This window comes from Aphelocoma coerulescens, chromosome 1 (genome assembly GCF_041296385.1).
Source record: "Aphelocoma coerulescens isolate FSJ_1873_10779 chromosome 1, UR_Acoe_1.0, whole genome shotgun sequence".
In the NCBI taxonomy this organism is placed as follows: Eukaryota; Metazoa; Chordata; class Aves; order Passeriformes; family Corvidae; genus Aphelocoma; species Aphelocoma coerulescens.
Genome location: NC_091013.1, coordinates 75,184,261 through 75,211,506, shown reverse-complemented (window position 1 = coordinate 75,211,506; position 27,246 = coordinate 75,184,261). Strand labels below are relative to the sequence as shown.

Here is a 27,246-nt window from a genome sequence, read left to right as displayed (position 1 = left end):
ACCCCAAAGCACTTAGGATTTTGGTTTATACCCAATATTTCAATGATTCTAGGTGGTAGAAGAAGAGCAAAGCATACAGAGTAGCTGACAGCCATAGGTTAATCGGAAATGACTGATAAGAAAAGAGAGTAAGAAAATAAAAGATATTAAATTACTTAATGGTAGACATAAATTCAGTGTTGGAAAGCCTTTTCTTCTGAAAGATCTAAAGACACACTAAAAATGCTTAACATTTGGCAGAACTAACTATTTGAAGAATCTGCCTGTTCTCTTAACATGTAGGCAGACTCTTCAAATTCCAGACTCCCCAAATTTCATTGGCATTAAGCATTTGTGGATATTTATTTTATGGCAGGCCCTGTTTTTGACAGAGGATCTTTTGCTGTCTGGTACATCTATATTTGTATTGGCCTGGAATTGTAAGTCTGGGTAGCAGTAGAAGGCAGTTTATTAAAATGCTTTTCAACTGAAATGGAGTCACTGAACAGAAGACCTTTCTTCCCTGGAAAAACTCTAGGGAAGTAAAGAGTGAGGAGGACAAATTGAAAGGAAGACTGTTTACCAGTATGTCAGTTCTTTTTGGAAAAAAACCCTCATCATTTAGAGCAGCATCCTCAGTGTCAAGAGGTGAATGTGATGTGAAGATTGCTTACGAGGTCTGCTTCAGGGCTGCACCTTAAAGGAGGAAACGTACAGAAACAGTGGGCAGGAATCAGCCTGATTAGCAAGAATAACCCATTGACGTGGAAATTCGTGTGACACACCTGGCAGCAAGCAGAAAACAAACACTTTCTATAACCTGCATTCAGTCAGCTTGCATTTTTAATCATAGGATTTTATCAGCAAATGTGATTATATAGTATTAGTTGACTTACATGTGGTTAATATACTAGGCTGCTAAACAAAAGACATTTAGGCATTAGGAGATTAAACTTTCAGATATTGAGTTTGGCTGCTGTTTGTGAGTTGAAAATTAATCTCACTGGGATTACATTACAATTAGTGTTGTTATTGCAATATAGCTCATTTATGTGTATTGTGGAATACAATTAAGAGAAATTATTGGCTACTTTTCATTACATAAACTTACTTCCATTTATGAAAAAGCCTATTATTCCTTTTTGAAACTTGTTCCACATATATTGAGATGTCTCATCTCTAGCATGAATAACACATGTGCTTGGATTTTGTTTACCCTAGCATTCCCTCTTAAGATTTAAAATACATCAATTATTATCCATACCATTCTCTGATAATGAAGATTATCTATAAGACAATCCTTGTCCCATGTTACTGAGGCACATTTGTTAAGGAAACTGTAGACCTAAAGATTCTTGTTAAAGATTTATTTAAGTGTGCAAGGCCCAGGATGCAAACCCAGCGTGGGCAAGGCCATGAGTTGTACTTTCAGAGAGAGACAAGTTAAAGTACCTTTGGAAAGTGTAAAATGTTCAGTGAGTGCTCTCACAGTGCTTGCACAGTATTTCCTTAATTAAGCTAGCTTTAAAAATCATGGGGTTGGATGAATGGAAAGGATGAGGGGGACCAGCCCCTGCAGCACGAGTAAAGTTGATAACATCCATTTGACTCAGGCCTTTGATTTGTTTGAATACACAAGGATCTAGCTACACTACATAAATGGCCAGTTTCATTACTGCTGCTGGGCACAAACAGGAACAATCACTGAACCATAAAAAGGCCCAGGTTGGAAGGGACCTTAAATAAAACCTTAACCGAGATTTTCTAGGGATCCATCCTTGCCTCACTTACCCAGAACTGTTTCTTTTGCTGTAAAAAATGCAAAAAAAAAAAAGAAAAAAAAACAAAAAAACAAACAAACAAACAAAAAAAACACTGTTTAAGGCCTTTTCACTTCATGAAGATATTTTCTGATCTCACTTTTTGCACGTACTTCTCAGAAATAAGGTTGTGGGCTTCAGAATAGCTTTAGAGAAGAGCCAAATTGGGGTCCATAAGGCTGTGCTTGGGTGCACATGTGCAGCAGACCATAACATAACGCAGAGCTCAGCCCTCTATCCGGACCATTTTTGGGTACAATCAATATTGGGTTTTATGCCTTAAAATTGTTGCACTAGTTTAGGACATTATGGCTTCTCTAAGTCTTTCTGTGTTCAGTGGGCAGTTAAAAGCAATGCTTTGCATCTGCTGAGTGAAGCAATAAGCGATTTGGATGGAGCCTTATGGTGTGCGTCTCTCGTACCAGCTACCAACCAGACTTTGTGAAATACCTGCATGTATTTCGTAGCAGTCTCAGTGTCACCTAATGCCCCTTTAACATAAGATCTAAAAAAAAATAAAAATCACTATTTCTTTTGAGAATTACTGCCTGGAATATATTTAACATTTATGGGAGCAGACATGGTAAAACAGGTTCTTAATGGGAAGGAAGCAGTTCAGTGCCTCTCGGTCCCGTGGATAGTCTGTGAAATACATTTGTTTAAAATTGCTGAAAAGGAGTCTTAACTGCTTTGACCATTCTCTGTAATTTTAATTCTGAATATAGATTTATGGTGACAGCTCTGTGTAATAGATATTCAGGCTAGATGTGGTATGAATTTTAATTGATCAGGTTTAGAGAGGGAATATTAACAGTTTGATTTTTATCTACTTACCAAGCCAATACCATAAAAAAAAAAAAGCATGCTTAGTGAATTTAGGATCTGGAAGTATGGAAGTATGCAAAGATTCTCTTGCTCACAATTAGTTTTCATTTTTGGAGTACCAGAATCAGTTGCAAATATTCTTGTAGCTTCCTGAAACTCTTATGAACATGATCAGTAACTTTTGTTAGATATGTGGAGCCAAACTGGCATCTGTTATGAAGAGCTGAGGTCCTGCTTTTACATGGGATGTTTGTAATTTTAAAGCATTTGAGCCTCCCTAATGAAAAGGGATGATGCTGCAAAGACTTTGATAATTAGTTTCTGTTTCAAAAAAAAAAAAAAAAAAAAGAAAAGATGGATTCATTCTGATCAAAGCAGTTTCAACACCAAGAACATGAACATTAAGGTTTGCCTGGATCAATTCGTGTGGGATTTCCTAGATTCCCTGGAAACCCAACTATAAAGGAAGACTCCAGGCACAGTTTTGAACAACAGATTAGATCATGTAAAGAGACTTATCAATTTCAGTACTTACAGGGCCACTATCCTTAGACTATCTGAGTGCTTCATGACCTTTAATGGCTGTAAATGAGTCACTACATTATTAAGACACCAATTAAAATTATTAATAATTTATATAGAAAACTGAAGAAAGATGATGTAATTATTTCATTATTCTACTGTGCTTTGCAGGTCCTAAAATGGTAGAATTCCACAGTCAGCAATTTCAGATCAACTCAAAGGATGGAAAGCCACTTTTTACAGTGGATGAAAATGAAGTTGTAATTGGCACAGATAAGCTTCGAGTCACAGGTTTGTAATGGTTTAAGAAATGTTCAAATAATACCCATATGAAAAGCACAATAAAATGGCATTTTTAAATATGTTATTATGTGTGAATGCAAGTTCTGGTTTTACCTCATTAGGAAACAGAAATATGAAGGTGATGTGACCTTTTTCAATAAATAATCAGTAAGAACTTTTAACACAAAATAATAATTTTTTATAGAAATATATAGAAATTTTATATAGAAATATATATATATAAAATTTAAATATTTCTATATATGTGTGCTTTATTTTAAAGCTATTAGTAACTGAAACTATACTGGTGCATCCTTTTCTGAATTATTCAGTGTTTCCAGTGCACACTGTCTGAGGCTGAAAAAATTATAGATATTCCATTCTGAGTAGTAATGAGTTTGATTTGTGAAAACTTCAGGCTCTCTCTGATATTTTTATATGGTTTTATCTTTCAAAGTGAAAGCTACTGTATTTCTGTTCTGTGAGTATCACACATGTCACAGGATGATATTTGTAGTATATTTTAAATGTCATCTGTCAAGATACAAGTTCGTCTTAGGCTATTTCTGCAAATCACTGAAGTACTCATTTACAAAATAATACATCAGAATTATCACATGAAAAGCTACTTCCTTCCATATGACCTGATAAAGTCAGCCTTCATTTTCTAGGTGTAAGGTTGCATTACAATCGATACATCAGGGCATGATTTCTCTTTGAGCAGAAGAATCCATCAAAGGAAATACTGAAATTATTCTGTAACTTGTTTTCAATTAATTTTTAAATACCTTTTACCTGATTGCAACTGTCATGTTTAACCTTTGCTAGTTAGTGGTCCTCTGAAATCTTGAGGTCCTCATTTTAATGAATAGATTCATATTATTTCACTGTCAAAACTATAAATATGGTAGTAACTATACAATTAGTGTTTCAAATCCAGAGTTAAGTTATAGTAATTGTGTTGATACATTTTGTTTATGCCTGAGGGTCTTATCTTAAGGGTTTTTTTACTTTTTAACCTAATTGAAATTACAACTTTGTTTAACCAGGAAACCATATCAAATAATTATTATTTGCCCAAGGGATGCTAAACTTTAATAGAAAAGCATGTTTAACAAAGATATGAAAAACTGCATAACTGTTAACTGCTCAAAGTAAGTAAAAATCGTTCATACACAAGTTGAAATTATTATGCTAATATTAATGACTCACTCATCCAATATTAATCTTTACAGTGCATTGATAATTATTTACTTCAGCAGATGTAGTAAAACACATTGCCTGTTTCTTTTTTAACACTGTAGTAGAATTCAAAAGCAAATACATTAAAGTCAGTGAGGTTATTTCAGTGTAAAATTAATGTGAGAGGAGATTCATGCCTACTTTGCTTCAAATTAATTTATTAAAATTGTGATTTAAATGATACTATTAGCATGAAGGATAAATTATTGTGATTTAAATGATACTGTTAGCATGAAGAATAAATGAGTAATACTTTTCATACTGAGATTATTTTTAAACATTTTAGATAGAGAACAAGATCAATGTGAAATAAATTTTTTAAAGTTCATACCATAAAAAACATGATCCTGGGCTTAAAATGCTCAAAGAACATTTTGCAGTTTTTTATGTACAGTGTAGCGAACTATTTGATTTTACTTCTCCTTATTTATGTGGATTATGAAAAGCTCAGTAATGATTTTTAAGAAAACCTGATAGTTTTTGTCTAAAATATAATACAGCAGAGAGCAAATGTCTATGATTTAGGATATTTCAGGACAAAGGAAAAAGTCTAAGGGTAATGTAATCCAATCCAACACCTTAAGAATTGCCATTTTCCTACAATTAGTATGTTTCAACTGCTGCTATTTCAGTCAGACCTTCTCTGGCCCATGTGTAGAATAGAACAGTGCAAATGAAGGAAGAGTAAATGCCTGGGGAAAGCCTCCACCAGGAATGTGCCTCTGATACCCTGCAGAGTCACTGACAGGTCTGGGTGCCAACACTGCCCTGGAGCACGGGGGGACACCGGCACCTGCCCTGGGCAGAGCTCTTGTGCCCACAAATGCTGTTCTCTGCTTTGGGGAGAGCTCCAGGGTTTGTCATCTCCCTTGGATAGAGTGGATAGCAGCTGAGCTGGCATGCTCAGACATTAACATCCAGCTGTGTGTGAAACACCTTGGGGTGTATGAGACACCTCATGATATCGCTTTATCTCCAAGAGATGCTTCCTGTGATCGTGACAGCTGGAGGCCAGGCAGGATGCACAAGGGTATTCCAGATGACAGTAAGTACAGATGATTAGGCAACAAAACACTGCCTCAGGCTCATCTGAGACACCTACATCACAGAATCATTTAAGTGTATGAAACTAAAGCTTGGCTTAACCCTTTGTGACAATTACTGCTCCTGAAGGATCATGGACTCCAACTACATCCTCTAATATTATTTCAGTAAGGACCTGCGTTTTGCAGACATTTATTATGTTGCTGTGGATGTACGTGTTTTGTTCTGGGAGGGTTTGGATATTCAGCTGGCACTGGGGACAGTGAAACCACCTTGTAACTGTATTGGCTGTCAAAGAGCCAATTGCATTATAACATCGTCATGGCAGGCTCACAGAAACATGGAATTGTAAAGGTTAAAGAAGATCTCTTAAGATCAAGTCCAACCATTAACCTAACCCTATGTTCACCACTAAACCACATCCCCAAGTGCCACATCTACACCTTCTTTTACCTTAAAGAAAAGCTGGCAGGGCAGAGAGGATCAGTATTTTTATGGAGAAGCATATTTATATCACCCTTTATCCAGTTTACTACTTGTCCTTCTGCTTGTTTGTCTTTTATAAAAATCCCCTGAAGTATTTGCTGAGTATTGTCTGTGATTTTCTAGTGCTCTGTTCCGTGCAAAGGTTTTCAGTTTGCATTGCTAATGCTGAAGCACAGTGTGACAGTGTGTGTTTAATTTAAACACTTCTGCTCAGAAGGTAGGTTAAGTAGGAGGCAGTTTGAGGGTATGAGTAAACATTCTGTTAGACTGAGGAAGCAAATGGTCCTTGCCTGATAGGGTGTGAGCTGTTAATGAATCTTGCTGACTTCAATCCTCTCATTGAGAAAATGAGTATCTTGTTTTTGTGTATTTTAGGATTAGCTTACAATATCTTAATAAACAGTAGCCTATAAAATAGTAAATATAGTAATAGTCATATCACAGTTAAAAAGATAAAGTAGGAAATGAAGACAAGAAATCAATTTAGGGCTATTTTCAAAAAAAAAAAGTTGCCTTGAGAGTTTTGTTCTATGAGTGGCATACCGTTAAAACTTAACGCTGTTTGGTGAAGAAGTTTTCCTCACATAAAGGCAAGGTTTTACTCTTGCTTAGAGGTGACAGCTCTAGAATATGGAAATAAGCCTTTTCATTCCATTTTACACCACCTGCCCACCGCTGCCCAGAACATTAACATTGATGTTTCCTGTTCTCTTCCTTCCATTAGCCCCTATTTCCATGAAACTGATACACTCTGTTATCACTTACTCGTATTTATGGAATCATAGAATCCTAGAATCATTTAGGTAGGAAAAGACCTCTAAGATCACCAAGCTGAACCATTAACCCAGCACTGCCAACTCCACCACTAAAACATGTCCCAAAGTGCCACATCTGCACTTTTGACATATCAGGATATCCCTGCAAAATATCTTAGTTGTACCAAATCAGCATTTTCTGATAAACATTTTTAATTCCTTAAGGTGCAGAATAATCTTAATGTTAATGAAAATGAACTTAAAATTAAATGTTAATGCAGCAGGGTTAAAGCTCTGTCTGAATTAATAAATTTTAAATTTTCCAGTATTATATTCATGCCAGTTTATAATTTACAGAAAGATTAATTAATTTAAATTGATGGGGAGGATATCAACAGCTAAATAAAATTTAAATACAAGCTTAGTAAATCAATGATTCCTTAAAGTGCTGAAGTGGTTTAATATGGTAATTCTTACATCTTTTGTACTTCTCTTCCATCTAAGACAAGGAGATTTCATTCTAAGGAATCATTATTTCAGCTAAAACTCTTCTGAAAAATCAGCACATTTCATATTTTCTCAGGACATCCTGAGAATTTTCCTGCAGCCCTCATGAAACGACAGTCTTTCTTTCAGTTTTCTCAGCAATGTATTCACTTTTAATGTTTTTTCTTTATTTCACTTCTTTTTTTTTTACCGTGTTCTCTGAGGCTGCTCCAACCAATCTTTTATTCTCTTTTTCCCTTTGTACCACATTTAATATTCTGGTACCACATCTATACTATCTACACCATGCTTTCTAATCATCCATTGCCATTCTCTGTCTAGACAGAGGCGAAATCCCTGACTTAGGGCTTTTTACAGCCTAGAAGTCTTTCCAGAAGGTAACAGCATAAAGAGCAGCCAGACAAGCCACCTTGACTAATATCCTAACTATTAAATTATATTGCCTTGCTACATATGCACCAGGAAAGTGCTCACATATGTGAATTGTCAAAGCCAGAGAAGACTCTCAACCTAAGACCTCTCCATTTTTTGATGAGTACATTCATAAAGCCAAGGAACAGAAGTTGAGAGGCTCCGCCCTTGCTGTAGATGGTGGTGTTCAGCTGCTTTTTTGAGCTGTCTCTGTTGCTGAGGGGCTTTTGTCCTGCATCAGCCAATTTCCTGATCCTAGTGGAGCTTAGGTGGGAGGTGGTCACTGGACTGGTGATACTGCAATAATGCTGATATTCAGGAGAGCAGAAATGGAGGTCCTTGGAAGATCTTCCAACAGGGAGGCTCCTGGTGAGGCTGGGTGCCCACTGTTTCTTCCTCTTTGGAATGAAACTACTCATATTTCAAGAGGTAAACTGTCTGATCCCATATTCAGCAAGTCTGCCTATAAATAGGGGAAAATCTTTGATAAGACAGAAGTTGTGATATGCATGGAACTGTCTAAAATAAATATGATTATTTAGGACTAGTATTTGCAAAGATTTTGTGGAATTTTAATTAGCTCTATTAACTGTAATGAAAGTTACATTGTATAAATCTTATTTACTTATTTTTTTGTCCCAAGTAGTTTAAAATTTCTCTGTCTTCAGACTTTTTAAATTTAATTTTAAGAATTTACAGCTGTCATTACTTCTGTATTATATTGTTCCAATCAATACCATAATGGTGATAATGTAGCTATATTTCAAGTGTCTTATAATTCTTAACATACGTTTTCTTATCTTGATTTCTAATATCAAAGTGGCCATATTAAAAAAAAACAACCCTCTTGCTATTTTCTTGTTATATTTGAACTGTTACATTACAGTATTTTTCTTCTCTTTTTTTTTTTTTTGTTGATGGTTTTCTGCAGGGCCTGAAGGAGCACTTTTTGAACATTCTGTAGAAACACCACTTGTGAAAGCAGAAGCTTTTAAACAGCTTAGGTAAGAATTTATACATAAATCTAATAAGTAAATGTTAATATTCACATTTTTCAAACACATGATTTTCATCACAGAATTACTGATACCTTTTTTTTCTGGTTTATGTGACAAGTTACTATTTTGAAGGAAAATCATATATATTGTTCTGCAATTCTGAAATACGTTATGAATTATTTATTGCTGATGGTGAATATACTTAAAACCACTGTGGAAAGATACTCTGTAAACTTCTATTTTTGAATTTTTAAACACTTTGAAATACGACTTTTTCTACTGTGTTACAATATAAGTTGCTTGTCTACAGTACATCATCAATGTGTAATTAGTCAAGATTTTTGAAAACTAGTATCAATCTGAGGAAGCAGACTAAGAAGGAAAACACGGAAATGTATGAAGCTCTCTAATATGACTAAAAAGCAGTTTGGGCTGAGAAAATCATTATTATGCACTTTGTATTCAAAGCTCCTTAATTCTGGGATTGCATTTCTTCGTGCATTATTCTGTTTAATTTTGAGTATCCCAAATTAGTTTATAATGTGCTGGTTATGGTGAGGTAATAAACTCAAATTATATTCTCTTCATGAGCATGTTATCTGTGATTTTATAAGCCAGTTCAAAGAAAGACTTGAAATGAAAGAGGGTCTCTCTAACCATTGTATTTCTGTCCTTTCATACCTTGGCAGTTTGCTACTTTCTGTCATAATTTCTTTTCTTAGTTTTTCTCTCCAATAGGGATAGCTACTAGAGAGTAGTGGAAGATGATGAAAGCTTTCAAAAACACTCTCTACCTTTCTGACTGAATTTTCAAATTGAGGATGACAAATTAGAGGGAGACTGTTAGGATAATTATTTTGATTTTCTTGTTTATATTTAATATTGACTTGCAGTAAAATACCTTGTGCTTGCATTTGAAGACAGTGTGAGCTCAAGGCATTAATTTTTACATATAGATTCCACTTTCAAAAATGTGTTTCTTCTGTTATGGTAGAATTTGAATGTGACAGACTTTGACCAATATTCTGCATTATAAGTGTACATTGTCTGGTTTTGTAGGGAGTGGATTCATTATGTTGGAAATTTGTCATTTTCTGTGATTATCTTAACTTTAGTGAAGTAGGAAATCTAATTTCTTAATTGCAAAGTCAAGAAGCTCTCTGCAAATTTTGATTGGATACATATCTATTATTTTCTGTGGCTGTTACTTTGCTTCAAATGCATAATCAATTAATATTTTAATAGGCTTAAAGCTGATAGTTTTATTCTACATCTGTTATGCACTGTTACATTTTAAGTTCTTATTTGCACTTCCGTTTAACAAGTTATGATGTTTCTGACTACATACAACTATTGTTAGTATAATTTTTCTACCTGTTTTTGAAATAGGATAACATTGGAAGGAAAACACTGAGCTTAATTCAAAGTGTTCATAAGAGTTCTCCTCCATGGATGAGTTTACCTCACAGCTTACCTCTTTAGTGATTTTTACCATGTCAACTATAAACACAAGTTTTGATCTAGAATGTTGCTATGTGTTAGCAGAGCTCGATTGTAATACCTAAAATCCCACTCAGTTCTGTCTTCAATTAACTTAAAATAGTGGGAAACACAAACTTTTCCAGAATTAACAGAAGTTTGCTAGTAATTATTGTAAAGTCAGGGAAGTAGCTACCTGGGCACCGACACACTTGTGTCTGTTGTTAGTATTTGACATGAATCCAGCTGCTAAACACCTGTGCTAGAAACTGAGTTAGCTTAACCGTAAGAAAACTGATTGTCAGGGCATGAGGCTGTGCAATGTATACACCACTCATTTGTGCCGTCATAGAATAGCTTGGGCTGGAAAGGACCTTAAGGATCATCAAGTTACAACCCTCCCTGCCATGGGTACCTCCCATTAGACCAGGTTGCTCAGAGCCCCACCCAGCCTGGCCTTGGACACCTCCACCATCCACATCTTCTCTGGGCATCCTGTTCCAGTGCCTCACTATCCTCACAGTAAAGAATTTCTTCCCAATATCTAATCTGAATCTTTCCTCCCTGTTCTATCACTACAGGCCCTTGTAAAACGTCCCTCTCCTCTCTCCTGTCCTGGCAGGCCTTTACTCAGAGCAGTTCAGAATGTCTCAGTCCTTTAATTTTTTTTTTTCTGTTATAATCAGTGTCAAGTTTGAAAGCAGTGATAGCAATGATTTAATTTTTTCATTAAGGGCTTCTGGGGAAGGTTAAGACGGAAATGCGCTGGTCTGCAGTGCAGATGGCAAGTGAAGTTGTAGGCAGACAAGACTATTTTGTCAAGCTGGAGAAAGGTTACTTTCAAGGATAATCTTAAATTTCAGCGTAAACAAAATTCATGCACTCTGTAGTGGAAAAGCTTGGACAAGTTTACCAAAAAATTGATAGTTTGTAATGCTTCGTAAATACTCTGTTTCATTCCACATGGTTAAATACAGGAACCTGCCCACTGGAAAGCACTTCAATATGAAAATTTAAAATGCAGTTTTAGAAGCCTTTCCAGATGAGGGTAGTGAGTATAGAGTTATAGGTAATATAACATATTTGCTTACCTTGAGCCTTATCTCCACACTTTACTATTAATCTTCTATTTTTCCTCTGTTTTTCCTTCAGTGGTTGTGCTGGGCCATGTGGATGTGATATGCTGGGTAACTGTGTTATAAAGTGCCATGGTCTGCAGCATTTAATGTGGGGAATAGTATTTCGAGAAACTGCATCCACTTCGAATGGAGTTGCAGGTTTCAAGGAGCTGACTGGAAAGCTGTTAGTGCTTGTAACTTTTCAGCTTGTTTCATGTGAAGTGGGCCACATTCCTTCTCTGTCATTCAGATTTAGGGCAGGATTTCAAACAAAGCTGACACAAATGGCCTCCGAATTGCACATTCTGCTGGCTTTCTTGTCCAAGTGCCGAACTTTCAGAGAGACTGCTTTTCTGGAAACAAAGAGATATGTGTGTTGGAACGTGTCTTTTTATAGCTAAGTTATGGAGACAGAGCAATAGAATTATACTGTGGTCAGTAACTGTCTTTTCATTTGTAATTTGGAGGAAAATTATAGTCCTTTTCAGTCTAAAAGATCGAATTTATGACTCACTCATAAAGAAAAGGAGGTGTGCTTGCACTTAGGTAAGAAGAATTAAAACAACAAAATCTGTATGTCATGATTGTAGCTTTCCTAAGCTTAAAATAATGTTGCCTCTTTTTTAATTCCTTTAATGGAGTTCTTATATCTACATAAGGTACTTAGTTTTCATTTACAAAATTTTTTAAGACTTTAGGACCCAGTGGACACCTAAAAACAGGGCCTTGCATGTAACAAGTGTCCAACAAACATCTCAAAGACTTGTTTACACTCAACAGAGAGATTTGGATATATCCAGGAAATACCCTTCTCAGACAAATATCACTGGAGGAGGCACTTGGTTGAAACAGCCAATTGTCATTAGTGAGAACAGAAATATGTCAGTGATTGCCACAATCCAGGTCTTCATTCCCGCCAAGCTATTTTGTAGCCTTTTCCATAGCTCTTCATGAGGCATTTCCATGTGTATTTGGCACCTTGAGAACTTGCATCAGTCAGGTCTCCTGGGGCTTCCCAAGAATTTGTTTAGCTGACACCTATAACTAGATCACAGCAAAGTTTTAATGGAAAACAGGTATCTTTGTTCCTAGAAAAACCTGAATTTAAACAGAATTAGGAAAGCTCATGTTCAGACACATACCTTGTGATCCAAAATGTAGGTCAAAAATCTGTAACAGCAACTACTGGAACTATATGATGTAGACAGAGACATTTATAACAATTTCCTAAAAGCCATCTTTTCCCCAGGTTCCTGTTAGGTAATGGAAGTAGCCTCTTCTGATGTTATCCAGAGTTTCATGCCGGCACATGTACCTTTTTATACGCCCTGTTATCAAATAACATTCTCTGTGAAAACTGGTGTCTAAGTTTAGACTTTTTGCCAGTCTGTTGCTAACATATTTTTCTGACAACTTACTTAAGCTTAGAATATCATTTAGCCTATTCCTCTATTCCTCCTAAATTTTGTATCCTTGAATAATGTGGAGTTCATACATAGTTTTGTCATTTTGATACCGTTCGCTTCTTGTGATCGACATGGCTTGTGGTTTTCTAAGGGAAAACAGTGGATCAGCAAAATTCTTTAAATCTCAAAACGATGTTTCTGAGCTGAGCCTTTGCATTTCCGAAACTTACAGAAATGTGCTTACAAGTATAGCATTTTTCCATTTATCAGCTAACTGTGTGCTATGAATAATGAATATAATGCTTATGAATTAGTACTATCTTTGTTCTCATATTTGCCATGTATGGCTGTCTGACAGCCAGCAACTGTGCCTTCTGAGCACAGGTCCTGTGGGAAATCACTTTTAGTACAGACAGCTTGTGGTATTCTGACAGTCCTTCAGCTGAGGGTTTGCATCCAAGTTCAAAATGATCCACATCATTCCACAACTCTTGATTTTGGAAAGCACTATAGCAGGAATGATATCGCTGTTCCAGAGAGTCAACTTTTGCCAGAGTATGATTATATAGAGAGATATATGTGACCAGAATATGGGCATATTTAATGGTTTGTGGGTATATGATGAAAATATTTCAGTATTCCCCAGGGAAACAGATGTATTCTAAACAAATGTATAATATTGGGATTAATTAAAACTTTAAATGTGTAATTAAAGAACATTGTTTTGTATTTAAGTGAAATACCTGTCCAACACTTAAAAGCATAAAAATATTTATTAAAGTATTTACTGGTATGTGACTAACATATTACAGAATATTGATAATTTGAAGGCCAATTATATGTTTTTCTAGGTATCTGGTTAGGGTAAATTACTGTACTGATGGTAGGCCTTTCCCTGTCTATATATTAATAATTAACATACACCCTTTAATTTTACATCTGTTCTGTGGCATCCAATAACTCTACTTACGGAGTTATGGCTTCTACTTCTCTCTGATTCTTTCTGAAGTCTTATTTTTATCCTTTCCATTCCCCATGGATAGTATTTTTTTCCTTTTGCAATTGAAGCATTTGCTATGGTTAAACTATGTAATAAGACAGAGAGAAAGCTGGAAACTGAAGTGGAGTTTTATGGCTGTATGAGTAAGAATTTTGAAGGAAATCTAGAGAAATGCATAGAAGCCAACCAGGGTAAAAACATTTGCCTAATAATTGTTTAATCATATTTGTAATGTTAATGCTTACATACTAATTGCCTAAAAATGCCATCTAAGTAATTGAAGTACAGTCATTTTGATTTATATTCATTATGTAAATCAAAAGCCCAGTCAGTCAGAAGAGAATGAATTACATAATGGAAAGTAAGACTGTGGTTATGATTCAGTGTTTGCAAGCACCTCTGCTCCCTGACTAGTGCGATATTTCTACTGCTGTGTAATTTTATGAGCCCTGGCCTTAATTTGCTAGATATAAATTTGCGTTCATACACTTTACTGCAATCAGGTTAACAAGGAACACCATCAAATACTGCTTTTGGAAGCTTTAAAGAATTTCTTTCCATTTGTCTGATGGACTCAAATGTGTAAAAAGGTGTAGTTTAGAAGGACTGGATAGTACAGGGCATTGTGTTTATCATCTTTTCAGAAGTATTTCCGACTTGAATACTTAAAAAAATTGTATTAGCAAAGTCTTGTGTATTGCATCACATCTGGTTGTCTTTTAAGCAGTGATTTTACCTGTAAATATTAATCCTAAAGTGAAAGGAATTTTGCAAGCGCTCTCATAAATGACTTTCATTTCTACAGTCATGTGGCTGATGTTCTTCCTAAAGCCTCAATTTTTCAGAGATGTCACTTAACACATTAAAACCAACAAAAGTTGTTTCTGCTGCTCGTGTGGGACAGTCATTTAAGTGTTTTCCATGGCTGCTTATGTCAGTAGCACAAAGAGCAAAGTTGTATTGATTAATGCACCTGTTGAACTGGGTCCCTGACAATGTCAGACTGCTCAGTGAGCTTGCTAAAGTGAAAGTGTCACCAGTGACTACAGCATATTCCACCAGAGCACAAGCCACTGTGAAAACTTCATTAGTGATTGTCACAGTTTTACGCACGTTGCAGATGGCCACGTGGAGCCCTGTTTGTAAGCCTGATTGTGCTGTCACTGATCCAAGTTGTAATACTGAGTTGAGCTGATCATCCCTTACATTATCTTTAGCCTACATAGCTATCTGCACATGTATCAAGAGAATTGGGGAGGCATGAAACAGGAGACACCCACCATAAGGATGTGGGTGTGGCAAACACTGGAAAAAGAAAAGGAAGCATTTCCTGATAAGAGTAACTTTTCCAAGATGCATTGCACATGTACATCATCACTACTCACTCTTTCCCCTCTCCCTCAGACTGTGTGCAGTTATGGTACTTCAGCTGTGAAGACTCTGATGACAGTGTGGCACATTCAGCCACTGTACTAACAAATCACAAGAAGGAAAGGGTATGGCCTGCTTTTCAGCAAAGCCTCTTCACTTGAGTGTTTATTTTCGTTGAGAACATGTGAACACTGTGAACAGTGTGCACTGAAGAACTCCACTTACTTGAAATCTTTCTATGCTTCAGCATATTAAATAAAAATTTGCTTGAGATACATATAGAAGAAAAGCATGGCAAATTTCAGCCTGGAAGAGAATTTTATGATATTTCTCGTAAGGAAAATGCTTAGCTCATTTTTTTACAAGAGTGATGCAAATGCTGTTATTATATGAGATTAAAATTTTATCATATAAGATGTTATTTTATAATATTATTAAAGTAATTTGAAAAAGACAGCCGTGCTGAAAACATCTGTGATGTGCCAGATTTAATCACATTCACTAGGGCCTTGGTCATTTTTAATTACCTGGAGAATCAGCACATCATAAAATTGAGGTCATCACAGAGACCTCTTTTGAATTAGCTCTTACCACTCTTCTTCATCACAACTGTCACTCTTGAGAGAAGCTTCTATTTTAACCATATCTCAGTCTTATCTTTAGTCTTCATTCCTTCAACAACTCTGCATTGAGTGACAGTGGGCAAACAGGAAAAAACACCTCGATATTTAAAATGGATGGAGAATTAGTAAACAAATAAGTACGCTGTGATAATCATATCTGTGGGGGTATACTTACAGCTTTTACCGGCTAGGCTAGTAGTTTAATGCCTTAGAAAGCCTCAGGCAGCCTAGAGGGCTAGCACAGGCAATCCAGCATTTCAGTAGCTCTAAAAGCGGCAAAATGGTAGCTGCAAATCCAATACCACCAGCAGAAGCAAAGAGGGAGAAATACAGCTCTTAGCTTGCTTAATTTCCTGCAATTAGAAGCTTTCAAAGAAACAGAAGCACACAGATGTTCGCAGAAAGAGCTGCAAAGCCAAAAGAGCGCGGGCCCTGCCTTGGTCCTCTCTTTTATTGGGAAAAGGGGAAAGGGGAGGACTGGGGGCAGACCCGGGGTGACCGGCCAATCACACACTGCTAAAGAGTTTGAGTCACATTTGGTTTTGCTCACGCTTGGAACAAAGGGGTTCAGCTTGGGGAGGGGAAGCTCAGAGCAGGCAGCAACACATATCTGCTATGTTTTTTAATACATTATAAATGTTGTTTTAAATTGCTTTAAGAGCCTTTTCAAAGTGCCATTAAAACTGGGAACTCTTTTATTCTCTTTTTAAGAGAACATATAACTGCATTTGTCCTAGAACTTTGAACGCTTCTTTTATGTTGCATCCATTAAAAAAAAATCTGTTAACCAAAACCTTGGGAGCTGGAAACATCTGTTATTAAAATCTGGCTTTGTAATTGTGCTTGTGCACAGAGATCCCCCCTAAGCCATAAGCAGTGTTAGTGCCTGCTGTGCTTATGCTGAACAATTCCCTTGAATCCAGAATCTCAGAACTGAGCTTTACTAGAATCATCTGCTGCCACGCATTTCAGATTTACGGCATAAATACAGAACTAACGTGGAACACAGGCTATTTCAAGAAATAAAACTATGAGAAGAGGGTTTTTTTTAAATTAAAGGAAAGAAAAATGTGCTGAGGAAAACACCAGCTGACATCTTCAAGAGCAGCAGATACTCCCAACATTTAAGAATGGCACCCAAAAGGAATGGGTTGGGGTTCTGCGGTTGATCATTATCCTTGATCATTTTTAGCATAAGACAAAATGAGCTTTAAAAAACCCAATAGATTTATTTATTTAAAAATCAACTGTGCTTCCTATGCATATGGAGTAGGGCTGAAAACTGAAAACATACAAAAACGTCTTCAGCTGCATGTGCCTAACATTTTTTTCTGATTCTTCATTGCTCATGCATGTGATTTAGCTGATGGTTCAGCACACACTCCTGGTTACCCTTCAGATCTTACATATTTCAGCTGCATTCATACAACTGAGTCCAAATCTAGAGGACCTGTGTGTGCCCAGAAAAAGCAGATGCATCTCAGAGGCCCATCCAGGTTTAGAATACTCCTCTCTATGTGAGCAAAACCATTCATTCATTCATTCGTTCATTTGTTCATTCACTGAAGTGGAAATGGATCCTCCCACAAGCCACCCGCACAGAGACTAATATCTGGAGCATGCTCCCAGGGGTTTACAGCTGTTTGGGCAGATGTTCAGGTGGAATTGATTCAATTCATTTGGACGTCTACGTGCAGATACCTGTACCACATCTCATCACCTTTTGGTGGAAGGCAACAGAGACTGTGAGGGCATTTTACAGAGATATCTAGAATAGAGCAGATTAATTATGCTCTAGCAGTACCTATTTCTTTATATTAATTTTGAAGCATGCACAGGGGATCAACTGCATTTCTTTAGAGGAACTGTGCACTTGCCAACTACTCCATGTTTGGTTAAGGTCTGACGAAATGAAAATTCATCATAAGAAACAAGGCACTGGGAAGCAAGTGCTGGGAAATGTTCAAATTGCAGAATAAAGCTTTTCCTTTTCCACTTGTAACCCAGTATTTCATAAATTCATCTAAATTCCTAATCATAGTTTGTATAACCGTGTAACTAGGATTAGAAAATGCTGCCAATTACTGGCTCTTGTTTGATACCAGACATGAGGTAATGAGTCCTTCCAAGCTAATAATTAGCTTGGAGGCCCTGGCAATGCTATGACTTTTTCTTTTCAGGAAAGTCATGACACCATCATATTTACCTAAAAGAAGTTTCCCTTCTTAGTTGGTAAAAATCCATGGTTGTATTATACCCACTAAAGACTTGGAGAATTTCACATACAGTCTAAATGTTTTCATTGATATTAAGTTTCTGGATCTCTTCTTCCTTCAAAACCTTCTTCGTATCTTCTGCATCAAATTCAGGCTTCTTTTTTATAATAGTCTTGATAATTGTGCATCCACCTGCCGTGTATTTACAATTATATTTATTATTTTCTACAGTTGTTCCCTTGGCTCCTGCAATTCTTGTTTTGAGGATTTTTCTGGTTTTCTGTTCTACTCTGCACACTCATCTCCATGTCTTCCTGTAACTGACTTAGTCCTTAAAGCTTATGAATATTCAAATGTGTATCAGGAAAATAGCACAATCTCTCTTTTCTTCTAATCTTGGATCATCAGATTGCCCACAGCCTGAAGCACTGCAAAGGATGAAAATCTTATATTGTTAGTGCTTTTCTTTCATCGAGTCCTTAACACAGACATCATTAGAGGAACACAATCCAGTTTGGTTTCCTGGGTCCTGCATCTCTAATGTTGGAATATGTAAGACACCCTGATCCAGCAGTAGGGCAAGTAACAGACTTGACTCCATATCCCAGATCTTTGAGCTATAAGATTGTAATAAATCCATGGGTAAAATTATTTAAATATAGGAATAAATAAGGATAAATGGATTCATTTATCTATGGGAAATTCAACTTACAATAGGATCTGATTAATTATCATTTCATTTTCATACAATGATTGTCTTAATGTAAAAAGGACAAAGAGTCTGTGATCCATTACTGCAGTGGCTCAATATTCTAAAAGGTCACTATGAGATTGGTTTAACTTTAGAAAATGCTTTTCCTATAGGTTGCTTATTTGAGCCTAGTGAGTATTTTTGATCTGATTTCTTGGTTTCTCCATTCCACGACTTTGTCATTTCACTGTGACTCCCCTTCATTCCAGCCAAGCTCAGTAAGCCCAGCTGTGCCGTGTATGATGAAAACCCCTTCCCAAGAGTTGGAAGAAAGGGAAGTATGAAAGTGGTTCAGTGAGGTTTTTTCCCCTCCAGATACAAGAACTCAACCCTGAAATGGTTGAGTAATGAAGTGCTCCTAGGCCTTACCAACACAGCCCTCTGGGAGGGGAATCTAATAAACGTAAAAGAAGGGATTCTGCTGCAGCATTACACATACCATACAAAAGTCCTGTACTGCTATAAGTAATGACTTGCTTGTGCTTCACACGTGAGGACTGACTGTCTATGTGCATGAACCTGATTGTATTCAGTGTAAAGGAGCTGTGGATATTTACATTAGTCTCACTACTGAAACAGAATATGTGTCCTAGTGCAGGCAACTCTCAAAGGCAATAATGCTTGGAAAATTATTTTTTTGAACTAAGCTACAAAAATTGGGAGATATATTATAGCCATTGACCAACTAATGGACTTGAGAAGGAAAAATGGATGCAGCTTTTCAGCCAATTTTTCTCATTATGTTTCATTTAGTTTAACTCAGTGAAGTTCAGCTTTAGAATATCGAAGTGAACGAAGGAAGTATGGAAGACAATATCATCCGGGTGGGAAGCGATTATTCCACCTCTAAATGAAGGAATTCAGTATATGTGATGCAAAATGGGACATTTTAGAAAGAAAAATCAGTAAGCATTTGAAAGATTCATAGAAGTTACGTCAAATCAGAATTTTGTGCTAAGGCTTGACTAAGTAACTGCTATATTTTCATTATGATGCTGAAACTGATCGGGGAAGAAGATTTAATGAGTCATTAGTATTTTCTATTCTTTGACACTCAGTAAGAGCTATCACAGTTTACTGCTGAATACTGATACTTCCATGTCCTTAAGATAGACACGGTTGCTGGAATATGCTGCGAAATTCATTTTTCCTCTTTGCAAGGAGATGTAATTTTAGGAGCCATTCCAAAGAAAATACTTTTACAAAATATAGAAATGAGGCATGTACTGAGACTGAGATCTCAGTCCTGTTGTTTTGTCCTCCTTTACCTTTGGACCTCCTGGCAAGCAACCAAATGCCACAAGGCAGAACACCAAGATCCTCAGCTTTGGTGATCATATTCTTCTTGCTACATCCTGATCGCCCTCCCCACTCGCCTGACCTCAAAATAGCAAGCTGCTGGGAGATAAGTGGATATGGGTGGGGATTGGCAGTTGGCATTCTCTGTGCCTGCTCCTCACTCTCCACCTCTAGAACTCCAGCCCAGTTTTGCTCAGCTTATGTCAACGGGAATCCAGCTTCCTCATAAAGAAGGGATATGGTTTGAAATTGCGTATACTGCACCATAAATAAATGCTGACTCTCTTTTTCCTATGTGACTAGTGCATGCTCTGCCTATGGTTTACTCTCTTACAATGTCTAGCTGCGTGGCTGGGGAATTAGACTGCCTTCCAGACTAATCAAAAAGTCAATATACTCGTATTGCCTTTTAAAGGTTAATGTGCATTCACAAAGCAGGCCTCAAAGCAGACATCTACAGAGAGTCAAGGCCAATTAAGCCCACAAAATCCTCTAGGTTGCTTTTTTGCCTTTCAGAACATTAGTTCCTAGACAGGTTAAAGATTTTCCTTTTTCCCCTTTTTTCCTCATGTGTTTTTTTTTTCTCTTCATTTCTTGCCTTTTCTATTCATCCTCTGCTCCATGACCTCTAGTCACTGCCTAATTTAATTTCTGTTCCCCTTTAACCTTTACAAAGTCAGATAAACTCTGTGGCAGGTGTTCATGGCAGGATTTCTTTTTCCATGCCAAAGGTAAGTGAGGGTTTCTTCCTTACTTAACAATGTGAAAAAGATGTTTGATTATAGAATCACAAAATGGTTTGGATTGGAAGGGTCCTTAAAGGTCATCCAGTTCCAGCTCCCCACCATGACCAGGTACACCTTCCACTAGACCAGGTTGCTCGGGACCCTGTCCAATCTGACCTTGGACACTTCCAGGGATGGGACATCCACAGTTGTTGGTGCACTACAATATTAGAGGTAGTGCCGATCCTGGACCTGTTCAGTCCAGTTACAGTAACCCTGACCTTCCTTAGGTGGGTGGTGGGAAGAATGCCTACAGATGGGCAACTTCTATCTAAGGTCATACTGAGGAATTCTCTTCCCATTGAATTCAGGAGAGATGATGACTAATGAGCTGGAAAGGTCCAAAAGAGGTCAGAAGGAAAGAATAAACAATTACCCAAGAGCAAGCTGGTTCCTCTGTCCTGCTCTAAGGGTCAAGCAACCCCAAACTTCAGTAGGAAACTTGTGGTACTCTTTCTGCAATGCTAGAAACAGCTTTCTAGTGCCTTGTGGTACTTACAAGATCTGTAAGGCATCCTTCTTACTCCAGCCAGACCAGGATGAAAAAAAGAGATCAGTATTCCTGCAGCATGCACAGGCAGTGTCAGCTGCTTCTTTACCAGGACTGCTGCGGGCTGTCGCTGCTCTCACATCCTCCCTTACAGCCAACTGAGCAATTTCTGGTGATCTGGCATCTCCACAAGTTAGCAACATGCTTATAGGAAAAGGGGAATCTCCAAGCCTTTAGGTTGTTGGGATGGTTTCAGATCCAGACCCTGGATGCTGTCGAGGTTCCCTCAGAATATTTTTCGCACAGTACTTCATTAATTATTTAGCACACCTCGGCACCAAATTTCCTTGGCAGCCAGACAAGACAGTATAGTTGACTCCTGGAACTGTCTTACCAACTAGTAAGAAGACAGCAATGAAAATATTACCTTTGCTGTAATCAATTGCTTTAGTTGCAATGGACTATGGAGAACCAATATCCAGCAAATGACAGAGCTCTAAAATACTAACAGGGGTCACCTATTCCCTCACCTTTCCCTGCCTTTTATAAGATGACGTGGTACAGTTTCCCTGGCTGCAGAGATTGGGGTGAAGAGGAGCAAGGCAAAATATCTATTCTGCAGGTGGGCCCAGGTATGGCTTGCATGGATAGGTCTACTTGAGTGTCTAAAGTTGAATTAGAAACATGCTTTTGAGGGAGATCTCCCAATGGCCTGAACTCTCCATATCTTGATTTTCATTGTGGAACTGTTTTGGGTACGTGGACAGGGTGACATTTGGGTTAAACTAATCTGAAAGCTGTGATCTCTTGGAGAACGCCTAATGTGCTCCAACCTTTCTGGGCATCCAGTAGGCAACGGCTAGTGCAGAGTACTCCTCAGGATGCATATAATGGGCTGTCAGGTCCTTGGCATCAAATGCTGTGGTGTCCGGATCAATTTCTCTTGCACCACACCCCTTGCTAATTGACCGTGGCAACTACCGCAGTACTTAGAAGCTACTCATGAGTACAGAATCCATCTTCCTGAGAGAGATAGAGGCTGTGACAGATGTCATATTTAGGACAGCACATTACATAGATTAATTCCCCTAGATAGTAAAGATCATTCACTTCATCCTCTTAAATGTAATTTATGTGTCTGTAATTTTTTAAAAAAGATAAAGTGACTGCTAGCAAAATATTCCCTCATCATTCTAATGCACAAATTCAAACACTATAAAATGACCAAAAACTCTAAGACAATTAATTTCTGCCCTCTTACTCTCCAAGCACCCTCCAGCATTTGCAAACAAACTGAATTCCTGTTTTGCCAGGACACCCGAGGGATGCACATCAGTGTGGGGACTGAGAAGGGACATTCAAACTCAAGGTTCAACTCAGTCAGGCTGTTTCTACACTAGGTGGCTGGACTTCAGACGCGGAACCTTTGAATGCTGTACAGAGAAATGTGTCAGTGGTGTTATTGACTCTTGCCTTTGCTAGAGTCTCACACAGTATAGCTCACATCTCTGATTCACAACAGTTTGCATTGCCAGGAAGCTTCAATGACGTGCTTTGTTACAGTGTGGATACATCAACACATGTATCCGACAACGACGCTCATGGAAAAGAAATATATGGATGGATTCTTGGTAGATGTTTCAGAGATGTTTATTTCCCCAGCCGCATGGCCGGGGCTCTGCTGAGGAACTGCTCAATCACGGGACCCGAGGGTCCTTCCCCGCACAGGGGAACACAAACCAACCAATGGGGAACGGGGCTGACCAGGGGCAGGGAAACCCCGTGTCTCCCCCCAGGGCCCCTCTCCCAGGACCACATGGCAAGGGGGAAGGGACCCCAGCAGTGCTTAATTAGGCAAATCCACCCTGAGCTAATCTGGAAATAGGACCTTCATAAAAAGCAGAAATTTAGGTTTGTGATTAATATAGCAAATGTAATTCTGCAATGTAAATGAAATTATATGTATGTCATATCATAAATCTAAGTGCTTCCGAAGTCTGTAGGCTTCTTGCCAGCACTAATTTTGGTAGGAAGTAATAAATATTTCTCTCATGTTTGATCGCTTTTCAAATTCCAGGTCTGATACACTCTCAGAAATTTGTCCCAGTCTGCAGTCTTGTGATATTCAATAGAGCTTAAAAATAAAAATTTATGCCTATGTATAGATTGCTTACATAGGTGAAATACTTTGCAAAAGACCATGAGCTATTTCAATGTTTAAAGCTTTTCGTTAAGACAAACTAAGACAAGTTATATTCAACTACCTCGACACTAACTTACGAAAATATATTAGATTTTAAAGACTGAAAATAGAAACTTTGTTTAATTTTTCAGTATATAATGCGTACAAATGTGCACTGAAAAATATTCCCATGAAGCAGACCTCCCATATTAATCACTCAGGGAAGAACTGATTTTACATTTCATATAAATATAAATCTAGAGATCTAAGGCAAAAATCATACAAAAGTTGTTAAATCCCAGACACTGCGCAATAAAGATTACTAATACTATATTAGTTGTCTGATGCAGAACAGACTCGTACTCATGCCCTTGTACACAGCATGATCATGACAAAAGTTTGTGCCATCTCAGATTTATGGGATAAGGCATCAAATTATTTTATGGATATGGTCTCAATATGGGACCATGATGCATTTACCCACTGTTAGTATTTTACTTATTTATCAATCTGGAGTTTAAGCTAATTGAGGGTGCTGAACCCAGGAGGTGTCAGGGAGAGGCAGATCATAGAAACATAAAGCTGTAGAATGATTTGGATTGGAAGGGACCTTTGAGGATCAGAGAAGATAGAATCTTCTGCTAACTCTGGCCAGCCATGATAAGCCAGTATTGCTTGAGCTATTTTCAGATTTGAGGATAAAAAATGAAGTTTCAGTGACTGTGCTTAGATATCATGGATTTAGGATTTAAGCTATCAGCTGGATTTAGCTTCTTCAGAATTCAAAGACAACTGAACTTTCTCACAAGCACAAGCTGTCTTCTTTTAAATTCTGGTTTTAATGAAGTAACAGGAAAACAAAAAGAAAAGGAAGAATTGAAATAAATTAGTAAATTAGACAGCTGCACCAAGATTGTGTGTAAAATTTAATTCCTGACAGTGATTGGCAGTCAGAGTCTGGACTCACTACGCAATGCATTCCCAGTAAAGGATCTGCTGGGGCACAGCTTCCACTCACCCGGACTGGCAGCTGTGGAGCACCTGTGGAACCAGCACAGGATCTTCTGGGAGTGCATGCACACACACACAACCCTCTACATTTCTAAAAACACAGTGGGTGAGAACATGCAGACTTGGGAACAAGGATGTGAGAATGTGTTCTGCAATGTGGGTGCAACCCACATTCCACATTCTTTGATACCTCCAGGGAATAGGAAAGCTAACACAGATGCAAACAGGGACCACCAGTTGTCTCACTTTCTCTAGCCTTCATATTCACCTGTTTAGTGTTGGCTGGTGTCATCAGGAAGGGTGAGTGAATATTCACGATCAGAACCTAATAGGTATCAATTCTGATCCTGCAGTGCCTCCAGATGAAGCAGTTCTAGGTAATGGGCAAAAGAAGCAACATAATCACTAGCTTCTTGCTAAGATTGGGCTTTTTCCTTCCTTCTCATGATTTTTAATTAGTACATCTATCCCTGTTACTTAGCACGGAAATGATACCAAAATTCTGAAGAAACAAAGCCTTATCTCTTTGAAAAGTAAAAATCATTAATCCTGCACAGCTGATCCGATGAGGTGATTACTCAGATAATACAGTACCTTCCTGCCATCTTGTGGCACTGCAGGGTTTGCAACTCCCTGTTTGTTATATAGTATAATTTTTATTTCAGATTAAGTTAACAGTTTTTAAGTTTCAGTTGTCATCTAGTTAAACAACACACACACACACACACGCACAAGCACACACTCTCTGAGTGAAATCTTCGTCCAACTAATAGCAGTGTCAAACTCTTGTTGATTAAAAGAATTTCCAGACTGTATTACTTGTATTAATTTCAATGTCTTATTATGTCAAAAATGAAAACAAATTGAAACTAAATAATATAAAACTGGGTTTCAGTTTAACAGATTAAATTACTGTTATACTGAAATAATCTGTAGTTATGTATTAAATAATACCTTGCATTTGTATTATGAATTAATCTATATTTTTTGTTTGGGATGCTTTGTTGGTTTTTGAAATAGCTGCCTCCTTTTTCAAGTCTACCTGAAGAAAAGGGAAGCTGCATCTTTTATATGACTCCAGGCAAGAGCCTGCTAGGGCTTGTTCAATGTTTACTTATTTTTCTAAAATAAAGGAATGCATGAGATTGTGCTATTGTCTGATTTCCTGCTCCTGCCTTTAGGCTGGAATCACCAACTCGGTCTTTGAGCATGGATGCACCACGAGGAATTAATATCAAAGCACAAGCTGGGAATATTGAAGCTCTTTCCCAGATGGATATCAAACTACACAGCAGTGATGGTGTGGTGAGTACAAGCCCTTCTTTTCCGTAACTGCGGTTGATCTTCTGTGTGACTATACTCCAGTTCTTTTTTTTCAAGTCCTGTTAATTCCTCAGGTTTTAGGTGGCAGGATATTAAAATTATTAGTGCCAATAATAAAACTTCTATTTATGTAAAAATAGTACCAACAGACATAATGTTATATTAGCTTAGAGAGGTGCTTTCTAATAAATTTTGAATAGCGCTTAGCTCCCCAGTAGCACAGTGACCCCAGGCGGGAATCTTGGCTCAGCAGCAGACACAGCTCCAGGGTGGCAGAATTAAGGAGTGAAGCTCTGCAGACATCATTAGCAGCAGGCAGCATGCAGCAGCCTATTTATCCCCTCTGCAAGGCTGTACTGTGCCAGTTCTTCAGCAGAGGAATTGCAGACCAACCCATGCCCATCCTTAACAGCTGGCTCGGCGGTGAGGCCTCAGCACTCAGGCCAGGACAGACCAGGGCCCAGCAGCAGCGCTTTGTCCTGCTGTTCTGTGCATGGGCAGGGACCCTGTCACTATCTTATATCCTAGAGTGAGTTGTGCTGGAAGGGACCTTAAAGATCATCCAGATCCAAATTCCCTGCCATGGACAGGGACACCTTCAACTAGACTAGGGTACTCAGAGCTCAATACAACCTGGCCTTGAGCACTTCCAGGGATGGGGCATCAACAGCTTCACTGGGCAACCTGTTCTGTGCCTCACCACTAGAAGAATTTTTTTTTTATTATATTTAATCTAAAACTATCTTTTTTCAGTTTGAAACCAGTATCCCTGATAAGAAGTCCCTCCCCAGCTTTCTTGTAGGCCCCCTTTAAGTGCTGGAAGGCTGCAATGAGGTCTCCCCAGAGCCTTCTCGTCTCCATGCTGAACAATTCCAATTCTCTCAGCCTTTCCTCATAGGAGAGTTGCTTCATACCTCTAAACATCTTCATGGCCCTCCTCTGGACTCACTTCAACAGGTCCATGTCTTTCTTATGTTGGTGGCCCCAGAGCTGGATGCAGAGGGGCAGAATCCCCTCCCTCGCCCTGCTGCCCATGCTGCTCCTGTCGCAGCCCAGGGTGTGATTGATTTTCTGGGCTGCGAGCGCACATTGCTGGCTCATACATAATTTTTCATCCATCAATTTTCCCACATCTTTCTCCTCAGAGCTTCTCTCAATCCATTCATTACCCTGCTTGTATCCATTTTTGGGATTGCCCCAACACGGGTGCAGGACATTGCACTTGTCCTTGTTGAACTTCAGGAGTTCTCTGCTAATGAAGAGGGTGGGCACCAGCTTATCGCTATCCTGTTTTTGTCTGCCAAGAGCCATGGGCATAGAG

The 27,246-nt window shown here is 38.0% G+C and overlaps 1 protein-coding gene across 5 annotated transcripts in view; it reads left to right on the top strand.

The window, feature by feature from the left end:
- Positions 1 to 27,246, top strand: part of SGCG (sarcoglycan gamma) — a 109,858-nt gene that overhangs the window by 78,910 nt on the left and 3,702 nt on the right. For all 5 annotated transcript variants that reach the window (XM_069013505.1, XM_069013476.1, XM_069013516.1 and 2 more), the window contains 3 exons: positions 3,318 to 3,437; positions 8,805 to 8,877; positions 25,784 to 25,907. In XM_069013505.1, the coding sequence (XP_068869606.1) occupies positions 3,318 to 3,437; positions 8,805 to 8,877; positions 25,784 to 25,907 (317 nt within the window). The remainder of the gene's footprint in view (positions 1 to 3,317; positions 3,438 to 8,804; positions 8,878 to 25,783; positions 25,908 to 27,246) is intronic.